This window comes from Andrena cerasifolii, chromosome 7 (assembly GCF_050908995.1).
Source record: "Andrena cerasifolii isolate SP2316 chromosome 7, iyAndCera1_principal, whole genome shotgun sequence".
In the NCBI taxonomy this organism is placed as follows: Eukaryota; Metazoa; Arthropoda; class Insecta; order Hymenoptera; family Andrenidae; genus Andrena; species Andrena cerasifolii.
The window spans coordinates 9,678,627-9,701,968 of NC_135124.1; the positions used below are offsets into that span (position 1 = coordinate 9,678,627).

Genomic DNA, 23,342 nt, shown 5'->3' on the forward strand with positions numbered 1-23,342 from the left:
CGAGGGAGGTAAGAAGAGACAGGTGTGTAAAAAGTATCGTTTATTATTAATCATCGAATTCTCTCGACCGCGAAAACATCGTATATACAAATTATACAGATTCACCAATCAACATAGTACGCAGTGTCTACGCGATAGAATCGTTATTCTATATCGAAATTAGTGCCGTAAGAAGGACGGATCGGTCGATCGATCCAACAGCTGCCCGTACCGCGGCAAGCCAGACTGTATCCTCGCTCGAAGCCTAGCATCTCGATGGTTGAAGAAACGTTAACAAAAATCCACTACTTGCGCGAGAGCTTCTGGAGCCGCGCCTTCAGCCCCGTCGCGTTCAGCTTCAGCTTCTCCACCTTAGTCTTGCTCTCGTATTTCTTCCTCATCTCTTCCACTCGTTCCTTGCGTATCCTCTGCTGCTCCTTCTTCCAAATATCCTACAAATAGAATAGACACTGTGAACGCTACGCCCGTGATTTTAGAAACACCCTCTGTACCTTCAACTCCTGACAGAAACCCAGCCAGAGGACGAAGAACGCATTGGGATCAGCCGTGTCTAGGGTGGCCCCCTTAGGAGTGTATTGATAGAACTGCATCACAGCTTTGAACTTGTTCCTCGCCTCGACTAGTGCCTCCTGTTCGTTCGCCAGTTCCGCGGTGGCTTCGCGGAAGAACGCGTCCATTTTCTCCTTGAATGGACCCGACGCCTCTGGGTCTGCTCGCACCACTTTGTCGCACTTCTCCGTGCAAGCTGCGCAGAACAGGGGTATAAGGTGAGACGTCTAAACCAGTAAATGTAACAAGTCACCTTGCAGCTCCTTCCCTAGCCTCTCAAGCTCGCTGGAGATGTTCTCGAAGTTGATCGTCGAGGCAGCCTCGACGTCCGCCGGTTCGGGGACCGGTAACGGCAGTGGCTCCTCGAAGTTGTGATCCTTCTCTTGAGCCAGTCTAGCTCTCACGACGTAGTGAAGCAGTGTGATCCCCGGCACGTTAGATTTCACGTCCCTCAGCTTCCCGAGGATTTCAAGGTCGAAACCGTCGGCCTGTCCTCTCGTCCTGTTCCCGCCGTTCATGTAGTTACCTAGGGTTAAGATCAGCGCGATCACCTTCTTCAGGGAGCTGGAGCTTCGGAGGAAGTCGCAGGTGGTTCGCAGGTTCGTTAATTTAGAGGAGACCGAGGAGATCGCGTCGCTGGACTCTGTCTGGAACATGAGACAGGCTATCCTCTCCGTGAAGTGGTTTATGCTGGCCAGCTTCTTCAGGAAGACTTCCGGTCGGTCCAGGGGCACGTCTGGGTTGGCTTCCTCGAAAGCTCGTATCTCCTCTAGCTCCTTCGCAGTCGGCCTCTGGGGAAAATTGGATCGTTGAAGACCGCGTATCGAGGGAGCAAACCTCGTCGAAAAACGTGGACATGACGTGGACCTCACAATTTCGTATATCTGCTGCAAAGCTTCCAAGCTGACCACGCTCGTGTCCAAGTTGTACACCGCGTTCTCCACCTCGCAGAAATCCACGTGCAAGCTCTTCTCGAGGATCCCCACCGTTTTCGATCGCTTCGAGTCGAGGATCTTCGCCGGCTGCACTTTAGAAGGCCTCGAAGTCTCGTCCACCTTTTTTACCGGCTTTCTCTCGGTCACCTGCCGCGAGAAAAGGCCGGCGAACTCTTTCATGTCCACGTTTTTCTCTTCCTCCAGCTCCAGCCACAGTGGAACCTGTGAAAAATCGAGAATCGCGTGAAAGACCCCTCTTGGTCCCGGTCATCTCCGTGAATAACAAGCTGGCGCAGTGTTCTTTCACTCCCATTCTATTAGTTTCACTCCCATTCTATTAGTTTCACCCCAGAATTTTATCACCTGAACGGGAGAGTCGGACGTTTCGACGGAACCACGCTCGGTCGGCACCGCGGGGACCAGTATCCTCGTCCAGTAGAGCGGCTTCATGGGCACCTCTGGGCACTGGGGCTCTTTCCTCATGCCTAAACGATGAAGATCTCATCTGAAGATCTAGTCAATCGAAAATCTCCATTACACATGCGTCACACGACGCTTTCTGTTCTATTACTCACACGCTCTGCTGGCTGGGTTCCAACCTCCAGATGGTGGCGCGGGCAGGGGGCAGGGTCCTTGCACTCCCGGCGGAGGTGGAGGTGGCGGAGGACCTCCAGGGACACCCATAGGCGGAGGAGGAGGAGGCGGTGGAGGGCCTCCGTGCATCGCAGCCATCGGCGGTGGTGGTCCTCCGAGTATGTTTCCCATGGGAGGTGGAGGAGGTGGTGGAGGTGGAATTCCGCCGAAAGGCGTGGGTGGTGGCGGTGGAGGAGGCGGAGGCGCGGGTACGCCAGGAACCGCGCCTATCGACGGTGCTGGGGGAGGTGGTGGAGGTGGGATAGACGGACGATGTATCAGAGAGCCGATCATGGGCCCTGACAGAGGAGATTGCGGGGGAGGTGGAGGAGGTGGAATTCCTTTCGCTATTCCGATCGACGGTGCTGGAGACGGAGGTGGAGGAGGTGGAGGCGGAGGCGGAGCGGGTGGTGCTCCAGGTATTTCTCCAGTCAGAGGTTGCAGGAACTGTGGTGCAGGTAGCGGAGGAGGCGGAGGTGGTGGTACTGCAGAAAAGGAACTTATACTCCTGGGCGAGGGGAGCGACTGCAATGGACACGTGGAGGGTGGTAGCGGCGGTGGAGGTGGTATGAAAAACGAGGGAGCTTGAGGTAAAGAAGCTGAACTAGAATCGTTAAGAGAGCGATGATCTAGAAAAGGAGAAGGTGGAGGAGGAGGCGGCGGAGGTGGTGGTGGGCAGGAGACGTTGAAGTATGCAGGCGGGGATGAAGCTGAGGGTGGCAGTGGAGAAGAAGCTGGCGCAGATAACCGCGAAGCACTCATTGACGCCTCATTCCCCGCACCTTTCGCATCCTTGGAGCCACTTGCAACCAGTGTCGAAGGACTCTCCGTCGTGGGCTGCTGTTCCTTGAGCGTACCATCCCAAACACTCGCCTCCTCCGAAGACTTTCTCCTCTCCGAGGTGTCCCCTTTGCTTTCCTCGGGGACGACAGTCGTAGGGGACGTCTGCGTGGATTTCCCTTGGGTCGTCTTCCCCGCATTCTTCGTCAACTCGCGAAGTCGCTCGACCTCGCGCCTCAACGTCTCCTTCTCCGAATCCCGACGATCCTTGCAGGAGCCTCCCTCCGAATTCAAGCTAGCAGACACTGACACCGAGGCCTTGCACTCTGGCTGTCCTTCCTGAAAAGTACTCGCATCAATCGCAGCTCTCGAACCGCGATCCAGATTCTTCCCGTGCCTCTTACCCCGACATCCTTGCTCTGAGCGACACTGTCTAGGGTGATCGAATTGAGCAGGCCATCGGAGATGAGTCTGGAGATGAGTCTGGTCGCGAATTGCTCAGTTTCCGCCTTCGTCAGCCGCCACTTGAGTTGCTCAGGCAGGGCCGAGATCAGGGAGTTGACGAGTCGTCGCTCTGCAAGATCAAACGTGTCTTCTTTCAATAGCACCCTCCTCTACTCGTTTTCTCTCGCTTTCTCCCTGCCACGACTCCCTCTGGGATCGAAAGAACCGGCGAACCTGTGCTATCTGTAAGGACAGAGGGCAAGCAAGAGGATGCAACTCCGTTTTCATCTTCGATGCAATTCGGGACTTCGTCCAGCATTGGTGCCCACTCTCCTTCGCCCTTGGTCGGCCCTCGAGCCACGGAACAGTTTGGAGTTTAGAGGAGATCAGCGCGCTAGCAGAGACTCGAAGAGTCCAAGCGGTCTCGTCGACGGCCGCGTTTCTGTCCTCCGCAATGCGGCGAACCTAGCGCGATTAGCATACATGGACGCGTTAACCTCTGACGGAGGCGAGATAATCGCGAATCGCCGAGCCATCTAGTTCGCTGGTAACGCGAGGCGACGGTGAAAAGGGCCGATGGCGATCTGCGCGGAGCGTGAGTCTATTTTCCCGAGGCTCGGACCGTAATCTTTTAGCGAGACTCGAGGAACTTTGCACGCGAGAAAGGAAGCGCTCCATAGCTTGCAGCGGAACGCGCCCGACTGCGGAAGCACGAGTGCGACACGTGGCGAAATCACGCCCCCCTCCGATAACCCTTATCGCTTCCTCTTATCAATTACTGGCGCTAATCTGGAGCGTACTATCGTTGTCGGCTATTCGCGAGCATCTTCGCAAACAGCTACGGTTCCCTTGAAGTCTCCGAACGTTTTTTACAGTACAGGACGCTTCAAAGTTTATCCCTCGAAGGGGTGATTATTGTACGGGGTGTTTATTTGTATTGAGAAACATCTGCGGCCCTCTTCGAGAAATCTCGTAAAATATTTTAATCTAAAAGAGTTGAGATAATGTTCAAATTAATTTAACATGACGACTCATATATGAGTTATTGATAATTTGCTACGTGAAAAGAAAGTTGAAAGTTGTCTCAAGTCTCTGTGTTTTAACCAGAGGAGCAACCAGAGGGAGGCCAAGGGGCTCTGGACCCTCCAAAGGAGGGGTTTTGGAAAAGGAGAAGAAAACTGGATTTTATTCCTTGTATAAATTTTTTCAAAAATATTCTTATCCGTTCGACTCGACACCCCCCAAAAATAAATTCCGAGCGCGCCACTGGTTTCAACCTTTTCCAATTTCTTTGTCGCCCTAGGGTGCAGCCTGCCTAGCCCTTTATCAAAATCCGCCCTGTGTACCCTTTCAATTCCCTCCAATCGAAACACCGTGCACATAACTAACAAGGGAACATCTCGAACCCGGAAATTCAAAAAATTCTGAAACTTTGTGAATATGTAGAGAATTTCCTGCTGATTAAAACGCAATTTTTATTTTCTGCCCAAATTCACTCTAAGGAGTGAAGGATCGACCCCTGAAAATCTGGTTGTGTTCTGATTTTGTGTTACAACTCGTGAACTGTAAGATAATTTTTTTACCAAAAGGAGTTAATTTCACCCCCTTCGAGTGAATTTGGGCGGCAAATAAAAATTGCGTTGTAATCGGGAGGAAATTGTACGGAGGAGTTGTATGTAGATTCGCGAGAGGAAACAAAGGATTCCAAGAAATGGTGGGGATAGTCGCCGGGCTTTTAACGCATAGTAGAAACGGGCTAGTAACTTTGGAACGTCCTGTATGCTTTGAAAACAGTCGCATCCTATCCCCTCCACCTTTATCAAGCTTCACACGAGTGTCTACCTCGGTTATGCAGGCTTTCGCTCGTCAATTTCCCGCTCGATCAACCCAAGCCTGTAGAAGCACGCTGTGAATGGACACTCACCCAGAATAGGGGACAAGGGGGACGCGACCCCGTGATTCTTCGCGTCTACGAACGCCTTCTCCTCCGTGGACGTCGACGAGGCGATAGCGGGCGCGTCTTTCTTCCCAGGTTCCGCGGCACCTGTAACTTCCTCGGGATCGGTGAAGACGCTGTCGCTGGACGACTCCTGGCTGGGCGGCAACGACATCTCCGTGACCACGAGGCTCTTGTTCGCCAGTCGCCAGGAGTCCGTGACCAGGAACGCTAGCCCTTGCCGCTGACCGGAGACCGCTGGCACCAGCGTGTCCGAGGCCTCCGGTTCCGCCCCCGTCTCTGCCGATTCCACCGTGTCCGTCGATCGTTGAGATCCATCCTCACCTTCGGGCCTCTCCCGCTGCGCGGAAGACCTCTCGGGGGCGTCAGCCTCCGGCTGCGCGATCTGTTTCAAATGCCAAGAAAACGTAAACTCAATTTTGCCGATTGCCGTGATCTCTACGGTCACCGATATCGCTCGGCATTTGGAAAACATGTGACGCTCGGGCATTAGTTTAATATTACTATTATTATTATTCAGGACTGGCAGAGTACCCGTGCTTCGCTAAGATATAAATTAGACTTTCTGTTCTCGTTTAATTTAACATTTAATTTTAAAAATAAGCGTAGCGCCCTCTGCACGTGGATTTTTCAATTATTCTATAGCCTATAGCAGGCCCATTAAAAGAAAGATTCCTCCGGTATAAGGTTCGTCGAAATCGATGCAGTAGTTTTGGAGTTTTGCGCTTTTAAACAGAGATACATTAATGACACGAACATTTTTATGTAATGGTATAGATCGTAGACTAGTTTTCCTCGGAGCAGGCGACAGCGGAGTACATGGTTTCCAGAAACCATTAACGAACCGAGCCCTCGTGTACCTATATAACATTGATTCGAATGAATTTCTTAATATCGTGCATCGATAAGATGTAACCTAGCGGTAGAATATTTCGTGAATGGAGGATAACTTGTAGAGCCCCGCGTTCCCCTCCCCACTTGGGTGAATTTCGATTCACCCTCCATTAAAACTCAACCACAGCCTCATCCCCGAGGAAAGCACAAAAGAAGACACGAGGAGGTTGCCCGGCCTCTACCCTGACCTTTCTCACGGCGGATCCGGGTGGTTTAGGCGCCTGTCTCTTGGGCACCCGCACCTTCTCGAACTCGACCCTCCCCTCCGGCTTGGCAGCATCCGGAGTGCTCCTGGCAGGTGTCTCGGTGTCGTCGGCTTCGCCGGTCTCAGCATCGTCCCCGGTATCCGCGTCGTCGAGACCACCGTCTCCGACCGAACCAGGCGTGCTGGCCCTGTCCTTCTTGGTCCTCTTTCGTCCGTCGCTCTGCAGGTTGCCCATGATCGGGCCCCGCTGCGCCTCCTTCGGCTCGGCCCGTCGACAGGCGGTGGATCTGCTCGGGGTTCCTGGTGCGGCCGCGGCCCCAGCACCGACCTCACCGGCATAGAAGGCTCTGAAGGTGTTGATACAGAGGCGGGCGATGTCGCGCAGCGTTGGCCTGCTTTGCTGCTCCCTCGACGCGCAGCCGCCCTCGCCCTCCTTCCTCGCCTCCATGTACCCCGTCGGTCGATACGCGGCCTCCTACGCGGCCAGTCGTCGCCGTCCTGGAGCCTGGACAACCGTCCACGCGGCACGGGCACCGCTCCGCACGGTGGGGACGCGGAACTGGGGGACAGAGCCGAGGGGCGAGCCCATTCATTTGGGAACGACGCCAACCACGAGGGCGATGGGGCAGGTAATATGTATCGAGCGAGAGTAGGCTGCAGGGAGTGCGAAGTTACGTTGGATGGGTCTGAGATTGGTGTTATTCTATCTTGGAGTCACTTGGCGAGCATTTAAAATCGATTGGACGTAGGAATGTTGTTGTTGTTGTTGCGAGGTGGTACTTGCTGTGAATACGCGAGCGGGTGGGTGCGTGGAGAGGAGGTTTTCCAGCTTCGGCCCAGATAGCTGCGCGTTTAATAATTATTAATTAATCGCGGTTATCTCTGGCTTTGTTTCTTAATGGTCGCAGCAGATCAAGGTCGATCTATATGGAGCGTCGATCACGCGGCTGTAAACAGGCGCTGGGAACTACGCGCGTGTTTACGTATTAAGAGGAAACACGCTGTCTTTCAGTAGATTCAATAGATCGGAGGATCGAGGGGCTTCATTGAACTTGGATTATATAGTAAGTATGAATCTTTAGGATCTTTCAGGTTCAGAGACACCTGGGATGTTCTTCGGTAATAGTTAATAGCATAACAACCCGAAAGATCTGTAGATCCCAATCGCTCAGGAATAATGGACAACACTTTGGTACGGTTTCCTTCGGGTCCTCGGTTAATTTCGAATAGTTTTCACAGACACCTTTAGTGGCAAATCAACCCGCCTCGATATTCCCCACTGAATGATCGACCAGCAAGTGGTTACCACGGGCAGCAACTCTTTTAGGGAGAGCTTCGCGATAACAGACAAGTCGCAGCACCCCAGGAGAACGTCCCTTGCCGCGTGAAAGTCCGACGCCTTTCGTGACGTCCCTTTTACGGAGACACTCGCCGCGAATGCAACGATGTTCCATCGAGCAAGTACGAAAACGCACGGCGACTACTTAAGTTTCCTTCGAAGGTCTGTTAGGTTTCTTAAGTCTAGCGAACAACGACAGCCTGGTACAGCGTATACATGGGGACTGAACACCGTTTTGGTGGAACGTACGAACAGCGCAAGCTCGTCTGATCGTGATAAGAGGCGCGAGACGCGAGGTGACTTGAAGTATTATCGATGGGCTTGGCCTATACGTCATCCTCGAGGGCCTTTGTTTCATTTTTCTTTTTTTAGCAGCGGAGAATGCGAAGGTCCAAGCAGGATCGAGGGCTTCGAGACACGTAAAGGAGATACGCGCGTGTCTCCGATACTTTCGAAGGTATTCGCGTGGATTTATGTAAACGCGTCAGCCTATTTGAAATTACATTGCGCGCCAGATTTTTTCATTCGTGGACTGTGGGGATAAACACCTCTGCACGCGTAAGAAGAGGACAATTCGAGGTGATACAGGTGTTTGGCGCCAGCGTGTAAAGCAGCGGGCTGTTTTACCTCCTGCCTTTGTCGAACCACTCAAACTGTGTTACCGACCCATAATTTCAGAACTGAATTTAAGGGGGTAGACACGTCACGTGACCTGGCCGATCGATATTACAGCATTTTTTTTCTGCACAGAAATGGTAATACCGATAGATCGACGATTACCCGGTGAACGCAAGAGGGAGCTGTTTGCTATTTCTGTATTCTATTCTGAATAAGGAAAGAAATTTTCAACTGTTCCGTTATACTTATAAAAATTTAAACGGAAAGTCGGCTGGTACTGTAAACGTAGAAAATTCATTTACATTTTAATTACTTGAAATGTGCTTATGCTACAATATTCTACGTTAGCAGTAAGGAATTCTAAGTGAAAAGGGAAAATAGATGAGGAATGTCCCCAGAAAATGAAATTTGTTAGGTTAGACATTTTTTTACTAGCAAAGCACCGAAACAGAACATGAAATACACTTATTACACGTCCTCTGCAGAAAGCAGTTATCAACAAACATTTATATACAAAATTGTATTGAATGTTGAATTGAGCTAGTGAAACTGCGCAGACTGGATGCGCGTGATTATTATGTGGTCGGCTCCTCGAAGTGACAGCAAAAATAACCTAAATATATGCTATATGACAACAAATGTTTAATGGCTATTTCAGCTTCTAAGGCATCCTCGATTCTCTCTCCGAAGACATTACTTAGTGCCACCTCTTTCGACATCATGTTCTCCTGTTACAAAGCCCAATTTTGTGCATTCTGAAAATTTTTGCCAGATTTTGGCCCAGGTATCAGGAGAACATGAAGCGAAAAGAGGTATTCTGAATTTCAGCTTCAAAGGCCTCGCCTTAAAGTTGCAAATAAGAGGCGCTAAGAGCTTGGTTTTTCAATTTAAAAATCTGAAAAAAATTCAGGACAATAGTAACAATCATACGTACTTACAGTAAAAATATAATTATAGTGCCAAGCCTGCTTCGATACACAATCGGCATTTTTCCGAATTTTTTGGCGTTTCTTATTTTTCACAGCTTGGTTTTTCAATTTAAAAATCTGAAAAAAATTCAGGACAATACTAACAATCATACGTACTTACAGTAAAAATATAATTATAGTGCCAAGCCTGCTTCGATACACAATCGGCATTTTTCCGCATTTTTTGGCTTTTTTTATTTTTCACAGCTTGGTTTTTCAATTTAAAAATCTGAAACAATTCTCTAATATGTGCCCCGATAACAGAAATGCCTCTGATTTTTTTCACAATTTTTCATCCCCTAGTATAGGAGAAATTCGGCAAAAACCGGATTTCCTATTTTTGCCACCTCTTTCGACATCATGTTCTCCTGTTACAAAGCCCAATTTTGTGCATTCTGAAAATTTTTGCCAGATTTTGGCCCAGGTATCAGGAGAACATGAAGCGAAAAGAGGTATTCTGAATTTCAGCTTCGAAGGCATCCTCAATTCTCTCTCCGAAGACGTTACTTAGTGCCACCTCTTTCGACATCATGTTCTCCTGTTACAAAGCCCAATTTTATGCATTCTGAAAATTTTTGCCAGATTTTGGCCCAGGTATCAGGAGAACATGAAGCGAAAAGAGGTATTCTGAATTTCAGCTTCGAAGGCATCCTCAATTCTCTCTCCGAAGACGTTACTTAGTGCCACCTCTTTCGACATCATGTTCTCCTGTTACAAAGCCCAATTTTATGCATTCTGAAAATTTTCGCCAGATTTTGGCCCAGGTATCAGGAGAACATGAAGCGAAAAGAGGTATTCTGAATTTCAGCTTCGAAGGCATCTTCGATTCTCTCTGCGAAGACTTTACTTAGTGCCACCTCTTTCGACATCATGTTCTCCTATTACAAAGCCCAATTTTGTGCATTCTGAAAATTTTTGCCAGATTTTGGCCCAGGTATCAGGAGAACATGAAGCGAAAAGAGGTATTCTGAATTTCAGCTTCGAAGGCATCTTCGATTCTCTCTGCGAAGACTTTACTTAGTGCCACCTCTTTCGACATCATGTTCTCCTATTACAAAGCCCAATTTTGTGCATTCTGAAAATTTTTGCCAGATTTTGGCCCAGGTATCAGGAGAACATGAAGCGATAAGAGGTATTCTGAATTTCAGCTTCGAAGGCATCTTCGATTCTCTCTGCGAAGACTTTACTTAGTGCCACCTCTTTCGACATCATGTTCTCCTATTACAAAGCCCAATTTTGTGCATTCTGAAAATTTTTGCCAGATTTTGGCCCAGGTATCAGGAGAACATGAAGCGAAAAGAGGTATTCTGAATTTCAGCTTCGAAGGCATCCTCGATTCTCTCTGCGAAGACTTTACTTAGTGCCACCTCTTTCGACATCATGTTCTCCTATTACAAAGCCCAATTTTGTGCACTCTGAAAATTTTTGCCAGATTTTGGCCCAGGTATCAGGAGAACATGAAGCGAAAAGAGGTATTCTGAATTTCAGCTTCGAAGGCATCCTCGATTCTCTCTCCAAAGACGTTACTTAGTGCCACCTCTTTTGACATCATGTTCTCCTGTTACAAAGCCCAATTTTGTGCATTCTGAAAATTTTTGCCAGATTTTGGCCCAGGTATCAGGAGAACATGAAGCGAAAAGAGCTATTCTGAATTTCAGCTTCGAAGGCATCCTCGATTCTCTCTCCGAAGACGTTACTTAGTGCCACCTCTTTCGACATCATGTTCTCCTGTTACAAAGCCCAATTTTGTGCATTCTGAAAATTTTTGCCAGATTTTGGCCCAGGTATCAGGAGAACATGAAGTGGAAAGAGATGGCACAAAGTAACGTCTCCGGAGAGCAAATCAAAGAGCGAGAAGTGGTGCAGAATTTTCGAACTCCTCTTGAAAGGCCTGCGCCTCTTATTTGCAACTTTAAGGCGATGCCTTTGAAGCTGAAATTTAGTATATCTCTTTCCACTTCATGTTCTCCTGATATATTGGCCAAAATCTGGCGAAAATTTTCAGATATCTCTAAAATCAGGCTTCGTAACAGGATAACATGATGTGTAAAGTCTCTGAAGAGATAACATGATGTGTAAAGTGTCTGAAGAGAAGTAGAAGCCGTGAACGAAAGTCGATAGAGTTTGAGAGTAGTGAATCGCATATTTAAAGTAGTGCTTTAATGCGAACATTTTTAAAACCACTCTGCGTGGAAGGATCTTTTTAGGTGTTCTTTTTAGCATGTCTTTTATATGTGATTTGGAATAGGAAGGAGTAAGTAGTGCTTGTTAAATAAAAAAACTCTTTTCCACTTAGCTGCAATTTATTCAAATAAGTGAAATGCAATACAATGAAATGTTACAAGTGTAACTGGGTAATTCGGCTGAAGCAGTAGCTTGTGCAAATTTCATCTCAATGAACACAGTCGAAAATGCAGCCGGTTTAACGTCTTTTATGTAAAAATTCCTTACCTGTAAAACAGAAATATACACGATTAATAATCGCTCTAGTTACAGTATGTCAGATTAGTTACATCGCATCGGCACACTCTAAACTCTAAATATGTCACACATATACAAGCACGCACCCACGCACAGCATTTCAACAGATTTCAGAGTACGTAGTTGCTGATTTGGCCGCTGCTCGTGTCGCACCCAACGTTACCGACTTATTCTAAAATAAGATTACAGTGCTACGAGTGGTAGGAATTAATATTAAATCTTACCGGAAACATATAAAATCTAAAACGACTAATTTCAATCAACATGTTGCACAATAAAATTATTCCCTTTACTAATATATTTTCATACGTGACAAAATGTTGTAACGTTTCTCCCATTTTCAATAATAGACAAGTCATGTTACTAAAAATATTTTTCTTCTTACAGGTTTTAACTTCGGAATATTTCGACGGAATGATGGAAACCTTGATAGTAATCACAAGAAAATAGTGACTTTATATACCTTATACTTTATTGTAACACTGTAAAGGCCTTTTATGCAAATATATTGAAAGAAACTTGAAACAAACTGTATTATTATTCAGAAATACCTTTTACATATTCCTATCCAAATTTCAAATATCTATGGTATTTCCTTAAGAATACCATAGAAATTACAAGCTTCGAGTCTTTCAAAAGCATCACATTAACCGAGAACTGTTTAAAGGCCCATGAAAGGCGTAGCTCTTGTTTGCTACTTTAAGGCGATGCCTTCGAAGCTGAAATTCAGAATACCTCTTTTCGCTTCATGTTCTCCTGATACCTGGGCCAAAATCTGGCAAAAATTTTCAGAATGCACAAAATTGGGCTTTGTAACAGGAGAACATGATGTCGAAAGAGGTGGCACTAAGTAACGTCTTCGGAGAGAGAATCGAGGATGCCTTCGAAGCTGAAATTCAGAATACCTCTTTTCGCTTCATGTTCTCCTGATACCTGGGCCAAAATCTGGCGAAATTTTTCAGAATGCACAAAATTGGGCTTTGTAATAGGAGAACATGATGTCGAAAGAGGTGGCACTAAGTAAAGTCTTCGCAGAGAGAATCGAAGATGCCTTCGAAGCTGAAATTCAGAATACCTCTTTTCGCTTCATGTTCTCCTGATACCTGGGCCAAAATCTGGCGAAAATTTTCAGAATGCACAAAATTGGGCTTTGTAACAGGAGAACATGATGTCGAAAGAGGTGGCACTAAGTAACGTCTTCGGAGAGAGAATCGAGGATGCCTTCGAAGCTGAAATTCAGAATACCTCTTTTCGCTTCATGTTCTCCTGATACCTGGGCCAAAATCTGGCAAAAATTTTCAGAATGCACAAAATTGGGCTTTGTAACAGGAGAACATGATGTCGAAAGAGGTGGCACTAAGTAACGTCTTCGGAGAGAGAATCGAGGATGCCTTCGAAGCTGAAATTCAGAATACCTCTTCTCGCTTCATGTTTTCCTGATACCTGGGCCAAAATCTGGCAAAAATTTTCAGAATGCACAAAATTGGGCTTTGTAACAGGAGAACATGATGTCAAAAGAGGTGGCACTAAGTAACGTCTTCGGAGAGAGAATCGAGGATGCCTTCGAAGCTGAAATTCAGAATACCTCTTTTCGCTTCATGTTCTCCTGATACCTGGGCCAAAATCTGGCAAAAATTTTCAGAATGCACAAAATTGGGCTTTGTAACAGGAGAACATGATGTCGAAAGAGGTGGCACTAAGTAACGTCTTCGGAGAGAGAATCGAGGATGCCTTCGAAGCTGAAATTCAGAATACCTCTTCTCGCTTCATGTTCTCCTGATACCTGGGCCAAAATCTGGCAAAAATTTTCAGAATGCACAAAATTGGGCTTTGTAACAGGAGAACATGATGTCGAAAGAGGTGGCACTAAGTAACGTCTTCGGAGAGAGAATCGAGGATGCCTTCGAAGCTGAAATTCAGAATACCTCTTTTCGCTTCATGTTCTCCTGATACCTGGGCCAAAATCTGGCAAAAATTTTCAGAATGCACAAAATTGGGCTTTGTAACAGGAGAACATGATGTCGAAAGAGATGGCACAAAGTAACTTCTCCGGAGAGCAAATCAAAGAGCGAGAAGTGGCGCAGATGTTTCGAGACAGTAACTGTTTAACGAAGGGACGCAGAATTTTCGAACGCCTCTTGAAAGGCCTGCGCCTCTTATTTGCAACTTTAAGGCGATGCCTTTGAAGCTGAAATAGCCACTAAACATTTGTTGTCATATAGCATATTTTTAGGTTATATTTTCTGTCACTTCGAGGAGCCGACCACATAATTATCACGCGCATCCAGTCTGCGCATTTTCACTAGCCCAATTCAACATTCAATACAATTTTGTATATATAATTTTTATTGATAACTGCTTTCTGCAGAGGACGTGTAATAAGTGTATTTCATGTTCTGTTTCGGTGCTTTGCTAGTAAAAAAATGTCTAACCTAACAAATTTCATTTTCTGGGGACATTCCCTCATCTATTTTCCCTTTTCACTTAGAATTCCTTACTGCTAACGTAGAATATTGTAGCATAAGCACATTTCAAGTAATTAAAATGTAAATGAATTTACTACGTTTACAGTACCAGCCGACTTTCCGTTTAAATTTTTATAAGTATAACGGAACAGCTGAAAATTTATTTCCTTATTCAGAATAGAATACAGAAATAGCAAACACCTCCCTCTTGCGTTCACCGGGTAATCGTCGATCTATCGGTATTACCATTTCTGTACAGAAAAAAATGCTGTAATACCGACCTGCTGAATCGGCCAGGTCACGTGACGTGTCTACCCCCTTAACGGCCTCTGCTCATGAACAGCGTCCAACTCGGCAACTAGTCTGAAATGCGTTGCGAATGGCAGGTGTGTGCGTGTTTGTACACGTGTGACTTTTTTAGATTCAGAGTTTGACATATAGAGGGCAGGCTTTGGCTCGGTTTGTCAACGACTCACGCCGATTTCTCTCCGAAGATCCATTTCGGGGATCAAGACACTATGGTGCTCAAAAGTGGCATTACTTTGCGTGTAGTAGAACCCTTTCACGTATCGTACGCCGAAAAGTATTAAAAATTCACGCTCTTACTGACATTCCCGCCACTTTCTAATGCGCTGTTTAATCATTCTAATGGATTCTATTTGCCCCGAGTATTAGTTTACCACCAACACTGAAATTTACAGATATCGATGGAACTTTGATTCCATCTCTACGGGTCTCGAACGGAGGTCGGTGGAACTTCGATGTAAGAATAAATTATGTAACTTGAAATGTTGTTCGATTGTTCCCACCGGACCCCAGAACACGAGTACAGATAGATACGAAGATAGAAGGATAAGTGTAAGTTGGAATATTTCAGCGAGACACTGGAACTAATGGGTTTTGGACCATTCTAAAGTGCTCTCTTAGCTTCAGGAGCTTATTGAAATATACCAAGTTATAATTCCTTGGCGAGGTATTCCGCGTTACATCGTGAAAGCATGTCTTCCACAAATAATGTTGTTGTTTATATAAATTTGAACGTTGAATAAATTTCTTTTGCGTTAAATAAACCAGAATAGGACAGGAAGGTTAAAAGTCGTATGTGTTCCTGTTTTGTTGCGATCGTTCTTTCTCGGTCGTTGCACGGATTACGTTTATAAAACGATCTTTAACTTGCGGGTTTCGAATGACCTAGTTTTACACGTGTTGAATTCTAATTCCTACCACGCGTAGCGTTACTAAAATAGTAAGGAGGTCCTGGAACTCCCCAAACCGGGGACAAAAAAATGCATTGCTTGATAGGTCTATCCTACACCTCGTCTGTGCCTACACTTTGTCAATGCTTGGAGGAGTTCTAGGTACTAATGCGCGTGAATTTCAATTTGTCGCCCTTCTGGGTGTATGCTCTTGTTTATTGAATGTTCTTTCTTTACTTTCATAAGTATAATGTAACACACAGAATAATATAATGGATTATATAACGCGGATAATACGATGTTCTTAAAAAGTAAAGGCACGAGTGTGTTTCGGACGTAGAAATTGACACTAAGATCTTTCCCCAGTATTAATCTTCATCGTCGCTAATCATTACACGGGACGATCTCTGTTGATTACGTTGTTTTTGCGTTGGTTCCTCCTCGTCGTCGCTAATTATCGTCCTAACGTGTTTCGGCTCGGTATCCTGAGACGTTAATAGCTGTTCTTCTTCGTCGCTATCCAGCAGACGGCGCTTCTTCACTGTCCCGCCCTCCTTGTCCGAGCTGTTCGATCGATTTCTTTTTCCCTCGTCTAACAGAAATATCCATTTATCAACAAGAAGGAGTTGATACGATTTTAGCTACAGCTTTTCTTAATTAGACTGTCAGTTGTTTAATTTACCTCCAGCATCTTCCACGTTGCTTTCTACTTCTAATTCAGAGTCCGATGAATCGGCAAGTAGCCTTGCACGACCACCGGACTTTGTCTTTTCCTTATTTGAGTTCTCTGAAACTAATAAGAACAGAGTTAATCAACTTTCTCTCTTTCTGAATGAAAGTATTCATACAGATTGATTTCTGCCTGCATTTGTTGGTAACTTTCTGTGGTTCAGAGTTTAAGCTGACGCGACACAGAGGGCACGTAGTTGCCTCTCTGAAACGTACTAATACACACCGACTTCTTGCGACGATGTTGCTTGCGGCTTTATTTCGATTTCAATACGCTGTGTTGACTTCAGCGAAATTGAGGAACTTATTGACGGCTTTGCTTTAGAATTAGCGCTCGTACTAGGTTTAGAATCTTGATGAATTGACGGCGGTGGCTCTGCTGAAAATTGTACAATTTTCGACCTCAATACGCTTGTTAAGTAATGCTTAGTAAAGTTCAGACAAAATAGCTAAACATTAGCATGCAGGAACTACCCACCCTTAGGTGCAAAGAATTTTTTAATAGTCTCAAGAACGTCTACATCATCATCACTCTCGTCGTTCTTATCGCTATCGGAGTCCACTTTTTGCGCGATACTTGCTGGTTCTAAAATCAAAAATACAGGTGTACATTTTGAAGTGTCTCAGTGCGTCTGGGCGAAGTATCTAATCAGCGGGCAGTGAAATTAATAAAAAGAAGTACGTGGCAGCTTCTACTGCTATTTAATTCTTCTTCGAACAGCTGGCTTATTATTTAGCATTAAGAATTTCGCAATTCTCGTAGCCATAAATTGGAAGAAATAATTGCCCTTCACTCCCCGTTTAAAGAGCACGAACGAATCGATCGACTCAGTGCCCATTATGTAAATCGAGGAAGCTCATTTACTGCGGGGTACATAGGTAAAGAAAAATGTAGAAATAATACCTTCGACAATGAAATTCCCGGCCAGTGCTGCTTCGATAAGATCGTGGCGCTTCTGAATGGTCGAGGTAAGCATATTAGCTGGTATACGCCAGTAAGATTCCTGTTCATCAAACGGAGGCGTGAATCCCAAGGCTCGAAGGAGCTTTTGAAAGCTCGGCGAATCCATCGCCGCCGACGAATAATCTGTCAGCGGGACTAGCGGGATACCTTCGGAGCTTTCCTCGTCCCGATCGTCCAGGACATCCTGCAGGGATTCCGTGATCCATTCCAGAGCCACATTCATATCTGATTTACGTACAAAGGATATAATTATTGCTCCCCTCTATGAAAGTTTTCTCACCTAATGCCCACTTATTAATCCCAAAGAATAACGAAGCTAGTGGGGAAGGTCTTCGGTATTCAGAGCAGTCAGTAAGATGTAATCATAACACGATAGTTAAGAGTTAGGCTTCCATGTAACTCCTAACCGGAGAAGGAAAATATCTCGTCAGCCCCGGGAACAGATAGAATAAATCTTCTGCGACACGAACGAACCGAGATTGCTGTATATTTTAAGAAAATATACCGACTCCGCTTGCACGAAACGGTATTCTGATAGGTGAAAAGCACATTGGCACGACACGAAACGGCGGCAAGATCGTTTTTTAAGGATGTCCCGTCCAAAATCCGCTGGGATCAACCCGGTCACTCCCCAACCAACTTGGGTCACATTTGTACCGCACGCGAGAAGTCTCTTTGACAAATCATTACTTTCTCCACTGTAACCCGGCTTTTACAAACGATCGATGCAGTCCCTGCTCCTACGAGAAGCCCCTCGAAAACACATTTGTCCCCGGGAGGCATGAAAAAAGAGTGCACAATATTCGAAGTAGCTGGGGAGGATTTTATTCCCATAAATCACTGAGAAACACCCCCGCGACGCTGGGGAAAGAATGGAGGGAGGCGCGGTGTAACTCACTTTTTTCGATGACATCCTTCAACAGTCCAGATAATTGTGCATCCGTGTAGACCATCGCCGGCTGTTTCTTCGTACTTTTCTTCGCCCTCTTGTTCGTTGGTTTACTGGGAGCGGTGCTGTTACGCCTCGAGGATTCTCCAGCTACTTCGTCGCTGCCTTCATCCTCGTCTGAATTACTGGCAGACTGCGTTTCCCACGACGATTTCCCTTTTTTTTTTTGCAAAGCACGTGGAAATGGGTGTAAACGCTTTTCGATATTGACTCTCCCGCGATATCGCGCGTTATACGAGGGGAACGCATCGAGCGTGGCCGCACACCGAGGGAGGAAGTTGGTGAATCTTCTTCTAGCGATTCGTGAATTTCCATTCAGGCACGCTGAACACGCCCGGCAAACGTGAATCGTAGAAACAATAACCCACGATCTCGGACGACATCCAATTAACGCGGCAATATTACGCCCACGCGGGCCAAAGAGAGAGAGAGGAAACAAAGTCTATATAACCTGTTCACCCCTGACAATATCGACGAAAGGTTTTTTCCTCGGATCATAAAGAATCAGAAGAGGGTCCTACGAGAAGATACCGTACAAATTGATCTCTGCTCCGTTCTCCTCTTTTTCCGCGTGCACCACTTCCCTTATTTCCATCTCTCTCCCTCTAAAGGAGCGGGGGCAGGTTCGCTCTATGCAGTCGCCGGCAATCGTATTAGCGGGAGACTGATCGAATGGGAATAGTCGCCAGAATCTGAGGCTAGTAAGAAAGACAGATGCGAATGGGATGGGATAGGATTGGCCGGAACAAGGGGTGCTTCAGCGATGCTCGAGCCGCTGCAGAAAAGGCTGCAGGAAAGGGGCATGGGCAGGAGGAGTCGAACAGAACGGCCATGGTACGCGGACGGGGAGAACGGGAGAGTAAACGGCTCACCGTGGTTGCTTTTTCTGGATCGCTTCTTGCGCAGCTCCTTCCGATCCGCGGCCAATCCTAATTCCAAAAGCTTCTCCTTGATCTTTGGCTTCGGCCGCTTTATTGTGAGCCCATTGAAGATCAGGTCCACGGGATCTGTTGTACACAACGTAAACCATATCGGCATTAATTCGACGGTTAACGGGATGGAACGTTGATTCAATTCGATAGCACTGGCGCAACGGCCAAACGGGGGTAGGAAATTGAATCGGCAGAAGGGAAGTCAATTTTCTGATAGCTGGGTCTTGTTTGGCCGCGATAAGGGCTTAAGATTGTAGTGCCTCGAAGCTGGAATCTGGATTCTTAATCTTCCAAGCTTCTAGTCGGGAGACTTAAATCGAACCTTAAGGGACAGGGCTCGGTTTGATTGATTAGTTTCAGGCTGTCCCGAGAGCGATGCAACTGTCACCAGGTCCATCGGGCATAAAATTGTTTTACCGAGCGTGGCGACGGATTTGGAGATGTTAAGTTCACGCGGAACGTTTCAGATATTCGCGGAGCCGCGTTGAAAATACAGGGAGGATATTCCGATACTCCTAGAAGACAGGGAGCACAACTGGAACTTCTGTGGAGCACAGTTTGGGGCAAGAGCAATTTCGAGCATTAAAGTCATGGAAGACAAGGGGTCACCGTACGAAAATGAAGCAAGTTTTACAAGACTTCTGGAAATCCTTCCGTCAGGGAGGATATTATTCTTCGTCCGTCCGGGCGGAGTCGGAATTATTGCTGTAGGTAGCAACCAGCCGTTACCGATGCTCGGCGCTTAATTAAATCTCGAGAATCGTCGCGGGTGCTAACGAATTCTCCGGCGAACATTCGTAAAATTCTTGGACCGCTCCGAGGCACGGCCAGCCCAGCCGGCCATGACGCGCATTTTCCGCTAAATTATATCGTTTCCCTGAGTTGTTCATCGCCTATGAGTCCCCCGTTCGGCGAAAGTTGCTGGAAAATTACCGTCGTCGTCTTTCAGTTGCTCCCAAAGCTCCGTGAGTTCGGCTACTTCCTCGTCCCCCCATTCTTTTGGAAGCCTCTTTTGTACTTCGGCTCGGACAGCCTGGAATAATTTTAATTCCGTTAATTGCAAAATAGGCGGTGCTTTGCCTTTGTTCTTCTGAAAGATTCTCCATTAGAGCAGCATCAGGATTATAAAAAATTAATAGAATTTTCATACTCATGTACCATGTATTGGCCATGTATGAGACACGAATCAAAAGCTTACATCCACCGCTTTAAAATACCCTGTACACTCGCGCGTTGTTTGGAAGATCGCCTGCTAGCAATTTATCCTCCAAATTAGAGCTTGGAGAAGATGTCTGTCGCCTAATTCCTGATCCCCAAGCCCCTGCTCTCTTGAAAGGGGATAAAGGGGAAAAAATACGACGCTCGTTTTCCAATGATTACGCCTCGCTCCCTCGCCAAGGATTCCTCTTGGTTGTCCTAAATGGCAGTCGCGCGACTTCACCAACTAAATGAATGTCAAATGAACACCCGGGCGTAGTCTGGCCTCATTCAGTTTTGAGGGGCGAAGGGTAGCCACGCATGAAATTATTTAAATGAAACGCTTCCACGACTAATTGTAAGCCCCCCACTTTCATGGATTTCCCTGGCGAATCAATAATACATTCCATCCCCTTTCTCCCTGCCACCCTCTGTTTCTTGATGCTCATTTGCGCCGGCTGACGTGTTTGGTCTACTGTGGCACTGTGCTTAACCCTTTGTGGTTCAATGGACTTTGCTGAGAGACGGACAGAGCAGATTGACTTTGAAAGTCAAATAGAAGAAAAGGGGGGTGATTTGTGTAATCGCGCTGCAAATGGTAGATAAATGTGATGAAAGCAATAAATAATTCATGAACAGTTTGTAGCTTTCTAACATTCAAGGGAACATCCTGAACCCGGAAATTCGAAGAATTCTGAAACTTTGTGAATATGTAGGGAATTTCCTCCTCGTTACAACGCAATTTTTGTTTGTTGCTAAAATTCACTCTAAGGGGGTGTAATTGACCGCTGAAAATCCGGTTATTTTTCAATTTTCTGTTATAACTCGTGAACTGTAAAATAATTTTTTCACCAAATGATAGATCTAATTAAAAAATGTAACTTTTATCTGCAAACTTTTTTCCTATCTCTTACAGATTGCGAGTTACAAAATAAAATCGGAAAATAGCCGAATTTTTAGGGGTTAATTCTACCCGCTTAGAGTGAATTTGGGCAGCAAACAAAAATTGCGTTGTAATCAGGAGGAAATCCCATATATATTCACAAAGTTTCAGAATTTTTTTAATTCTCGGGTTCGAAATCTTCCCTTGTTAGACACGAACTCCAGTACTATCTTTAATAGTATTCGTGTAACAATACGGCGATTTTAAAATATTTACGAAATTTCCTTTATTATTGTCAAGCAATGTATAAGAGGGAAATGCTTCAAAATGTTTCAATATATATATAAGGGTACATGCCGTTAAATATATACTGTGTTTTCACCAAAGAAAAATAATCAATCTAAATGAAGTACATTTACGGCAATCAATTTAGCGCGAGGTAAACTTTGGGGAGACTTTTCTGGAAGGAATTTGTCAGGGAATCAATAATACCCGGAGCAATCCAATCAGCTTTCTCTGGCGGGGTGAAGCAGCGGTCTCTTTGCAGCTAATAACCGTGTGATTTGCTGGCGAGCAAATAAATATTATCGGTTGATTTAAAATCAATGAAAATAGAAATAAATAATTGCTTTCGCACTCTTTCGAATTAAACACTTCGGTCTTTACATATCACTTCCATCGTGCGTCTCAGGCTCATCTTTAGATATTTCAAGAAATCTGAAACGCATTTGCTGCATTTGAAAGGAAATCAAATATACTAAAGTAAACGATGCTCAGATGTAGCTAACTGGCGTTCAACGCGAAGTTTCATTGCTCCCTGGAGATTAGTAATTAGGATAATCGCTAGTCCTCGTCGTCTCCACCCTCCATTAGAATATACGTGACGCTCGAAGAACATTCGTTCGTCAAATTCCCAAAGGGTAACGGGGTAAGAATCCGTCAAGGAATCAATAACACCCTGAACCAGCGGAGCTCGACTCCCCCGCTGGAATCAGTGGTATGGGGGCAATCAGCTCCCTTTCCTGGCGGAGCAGCGGGTGCACACCTATGATTAATCGTCAATTTCGAAGTGGGGTAATACCGTTTTAACGGTAGTCAGATATATCGTCGCCTTACCCACCCACGCCCACCCCCTTCCATCCATCGCTCTTACTTTCCCTCTATTTCTCTTTGGCGCACGTGCTTCCACGCTCCTCCGCCGCCTTAAAGCAGGTAATGTCTCAAGATTATCGTTATAACGTGCCCTGCACCGATGTTGTCCGATGGGTTTTCGACAAACAGAAGGATGCCACGGGGAGGATCGGGTTAAATTGCCTGTGCTACCGACGGTGAGCGCCGTAGCCACGAGTCGGGGAACATTCCGCGTTGGCGAGATCTACGGAGCACCGGTTAATACACAAATTCAGCCCCAGGATCTACTACTGTTGCGCATTGCATTGGACAGTAATTAATTAAGGGGTCCACTGTGAAGTCGTGGAAAATTGTGATTTATTAGGATTTAATTTTTAGTAAAGGGAATATGCACAATGTAAATAATGTTTTATCTACTTATTGACAGTATAAAAAAATCTATTTTAAATTTTTAACAGTTTTTTTTTAAATATACATCGCACTGGTGTGAGCGCTTTGACAAAGCGATGTAGTGCTGGTGCAGGTGATTCCGGGAGAACGACGTTGTAATCATTACGATCGAGTGTGGTTATCGTTGGAACCAGGAATATTTTTACTGATAAAAAATTAACAAAATGACGGAGGTTTGAAGTTTAAGTACCAAAATACGGTGAATTTATCAATCATTTTCCTTGTCAAAAGTATGAAATGGTTAATGAAAAAAAGTTTTCGTGGTCCCGGCCATAGCTACTGTGCTGAATAACGTGTAGAAAATTGCATTGCACCAGTTGAGAAAAATGTTGTTTTGAGATAATCGCGTTTAGAGTTTTAAAACAAATTAAAAAAATTCGTTTGAAATTTTTTTGTATAATATAAGAGTAGCTTAATATTTAAATACCAAAAAGATTTATTGCATTATATGTAGTACCTATCTACGGAGAAAAAAAATCTTTAAAAATAGCTCAATTTTTCAAACCATCACAGTGGACTGACCCCTTAAGGGGGGAACCTTGTGTAAAATGAAATTTTTGAACATTTTTTTTTTTTTGTTTAAATCGATAGGAAATTTCCTCAGGAATACGGTAGAAAAGTTAGAAAGTGATCAGAGATGTTC

The 23,342-nt window shown here is 45.6% G+C and overlaps 2 protein-coding genes across 7 annotated transcripts in view; both read right to left on the reverse strand.

Annotated features, from left to right (window-relative positions):
• Positions 1–25: 25 nt before the first annotated feature.
• On the reverse strand, positions 26–7,575 carry LOC143371141 (uncharacterized). Its single transcript, XM_076816081.1, has 9 exons — positions 6,381–7,575; positions 5,266–5,683; positions 3,302–3,471; positions 2,060–3,236; positions 1,848–1,969; positions 1,422–1,706; positions 803–1,340; positions 492–745; positions 26–431 (listed from the first exon to the last, which is right to left on the reverse strand). The coding sequence occupies exons 1-9, from the start codon at positions 6,843–6,845 to the stop codon at positions 285–287; spliced, it is 3,576 nt and encodes a 1,191-aa protein (XP_076672196.1). The 5' UTR covers positions 6,846–7,575; the 3' UTR covers positions 26–284.
• Positions 7,576–15,688: 8,113 nt separating this feature from the next.
• Positions 15,689–23,342, reverse strand: part of Timeout (circadian regulator timeout) — a 148,559-nt gene continuing 140,905 nt past the window's right edge. For 4 of the 6 annotated variants that reach the window (XM_076816920.1, XM_076816915.1, XM_076816916.1 and 1 more), the window contains 8 exons: positions 19,972–20,071; positions 18,979–19,113; positions 18,056–18,262; positions 17,098–17,382; positions 16,672–16,779; positions 16,420–16,572; positions 16,147–16,257; positions 15,689–16,056 (listed from right to left, as the gene is read on the reverse strand). In XM_076816920.1, coding sequence (XP_076673035.1) covers positions 15,833–16,056; positions 16,147–16,257; positions 16,420–16,572; positions 16,672–16,779; positions 17,098–17,382; positions 18,056–18,262; positions 18,979–19,113; positions 19,972–20,071 — 1,323 coding nt within the window. In that variant the 3' untranslated portion in view covers positions 15,689–15,832. The remainder of the gene's footprint in view (positions 16,057–16,146; positions 16,258–16,419; positions 16,573–16,671; positions 16,780–17,097; positions 17,383–18,055; positions 18,263–18,978; positions 19,114–19,971; positions 20,072–23,342) is intronic. The other 2 variants (XM_076816918.1, XM_076816914.1) reach the window with 2 other exon arrangements.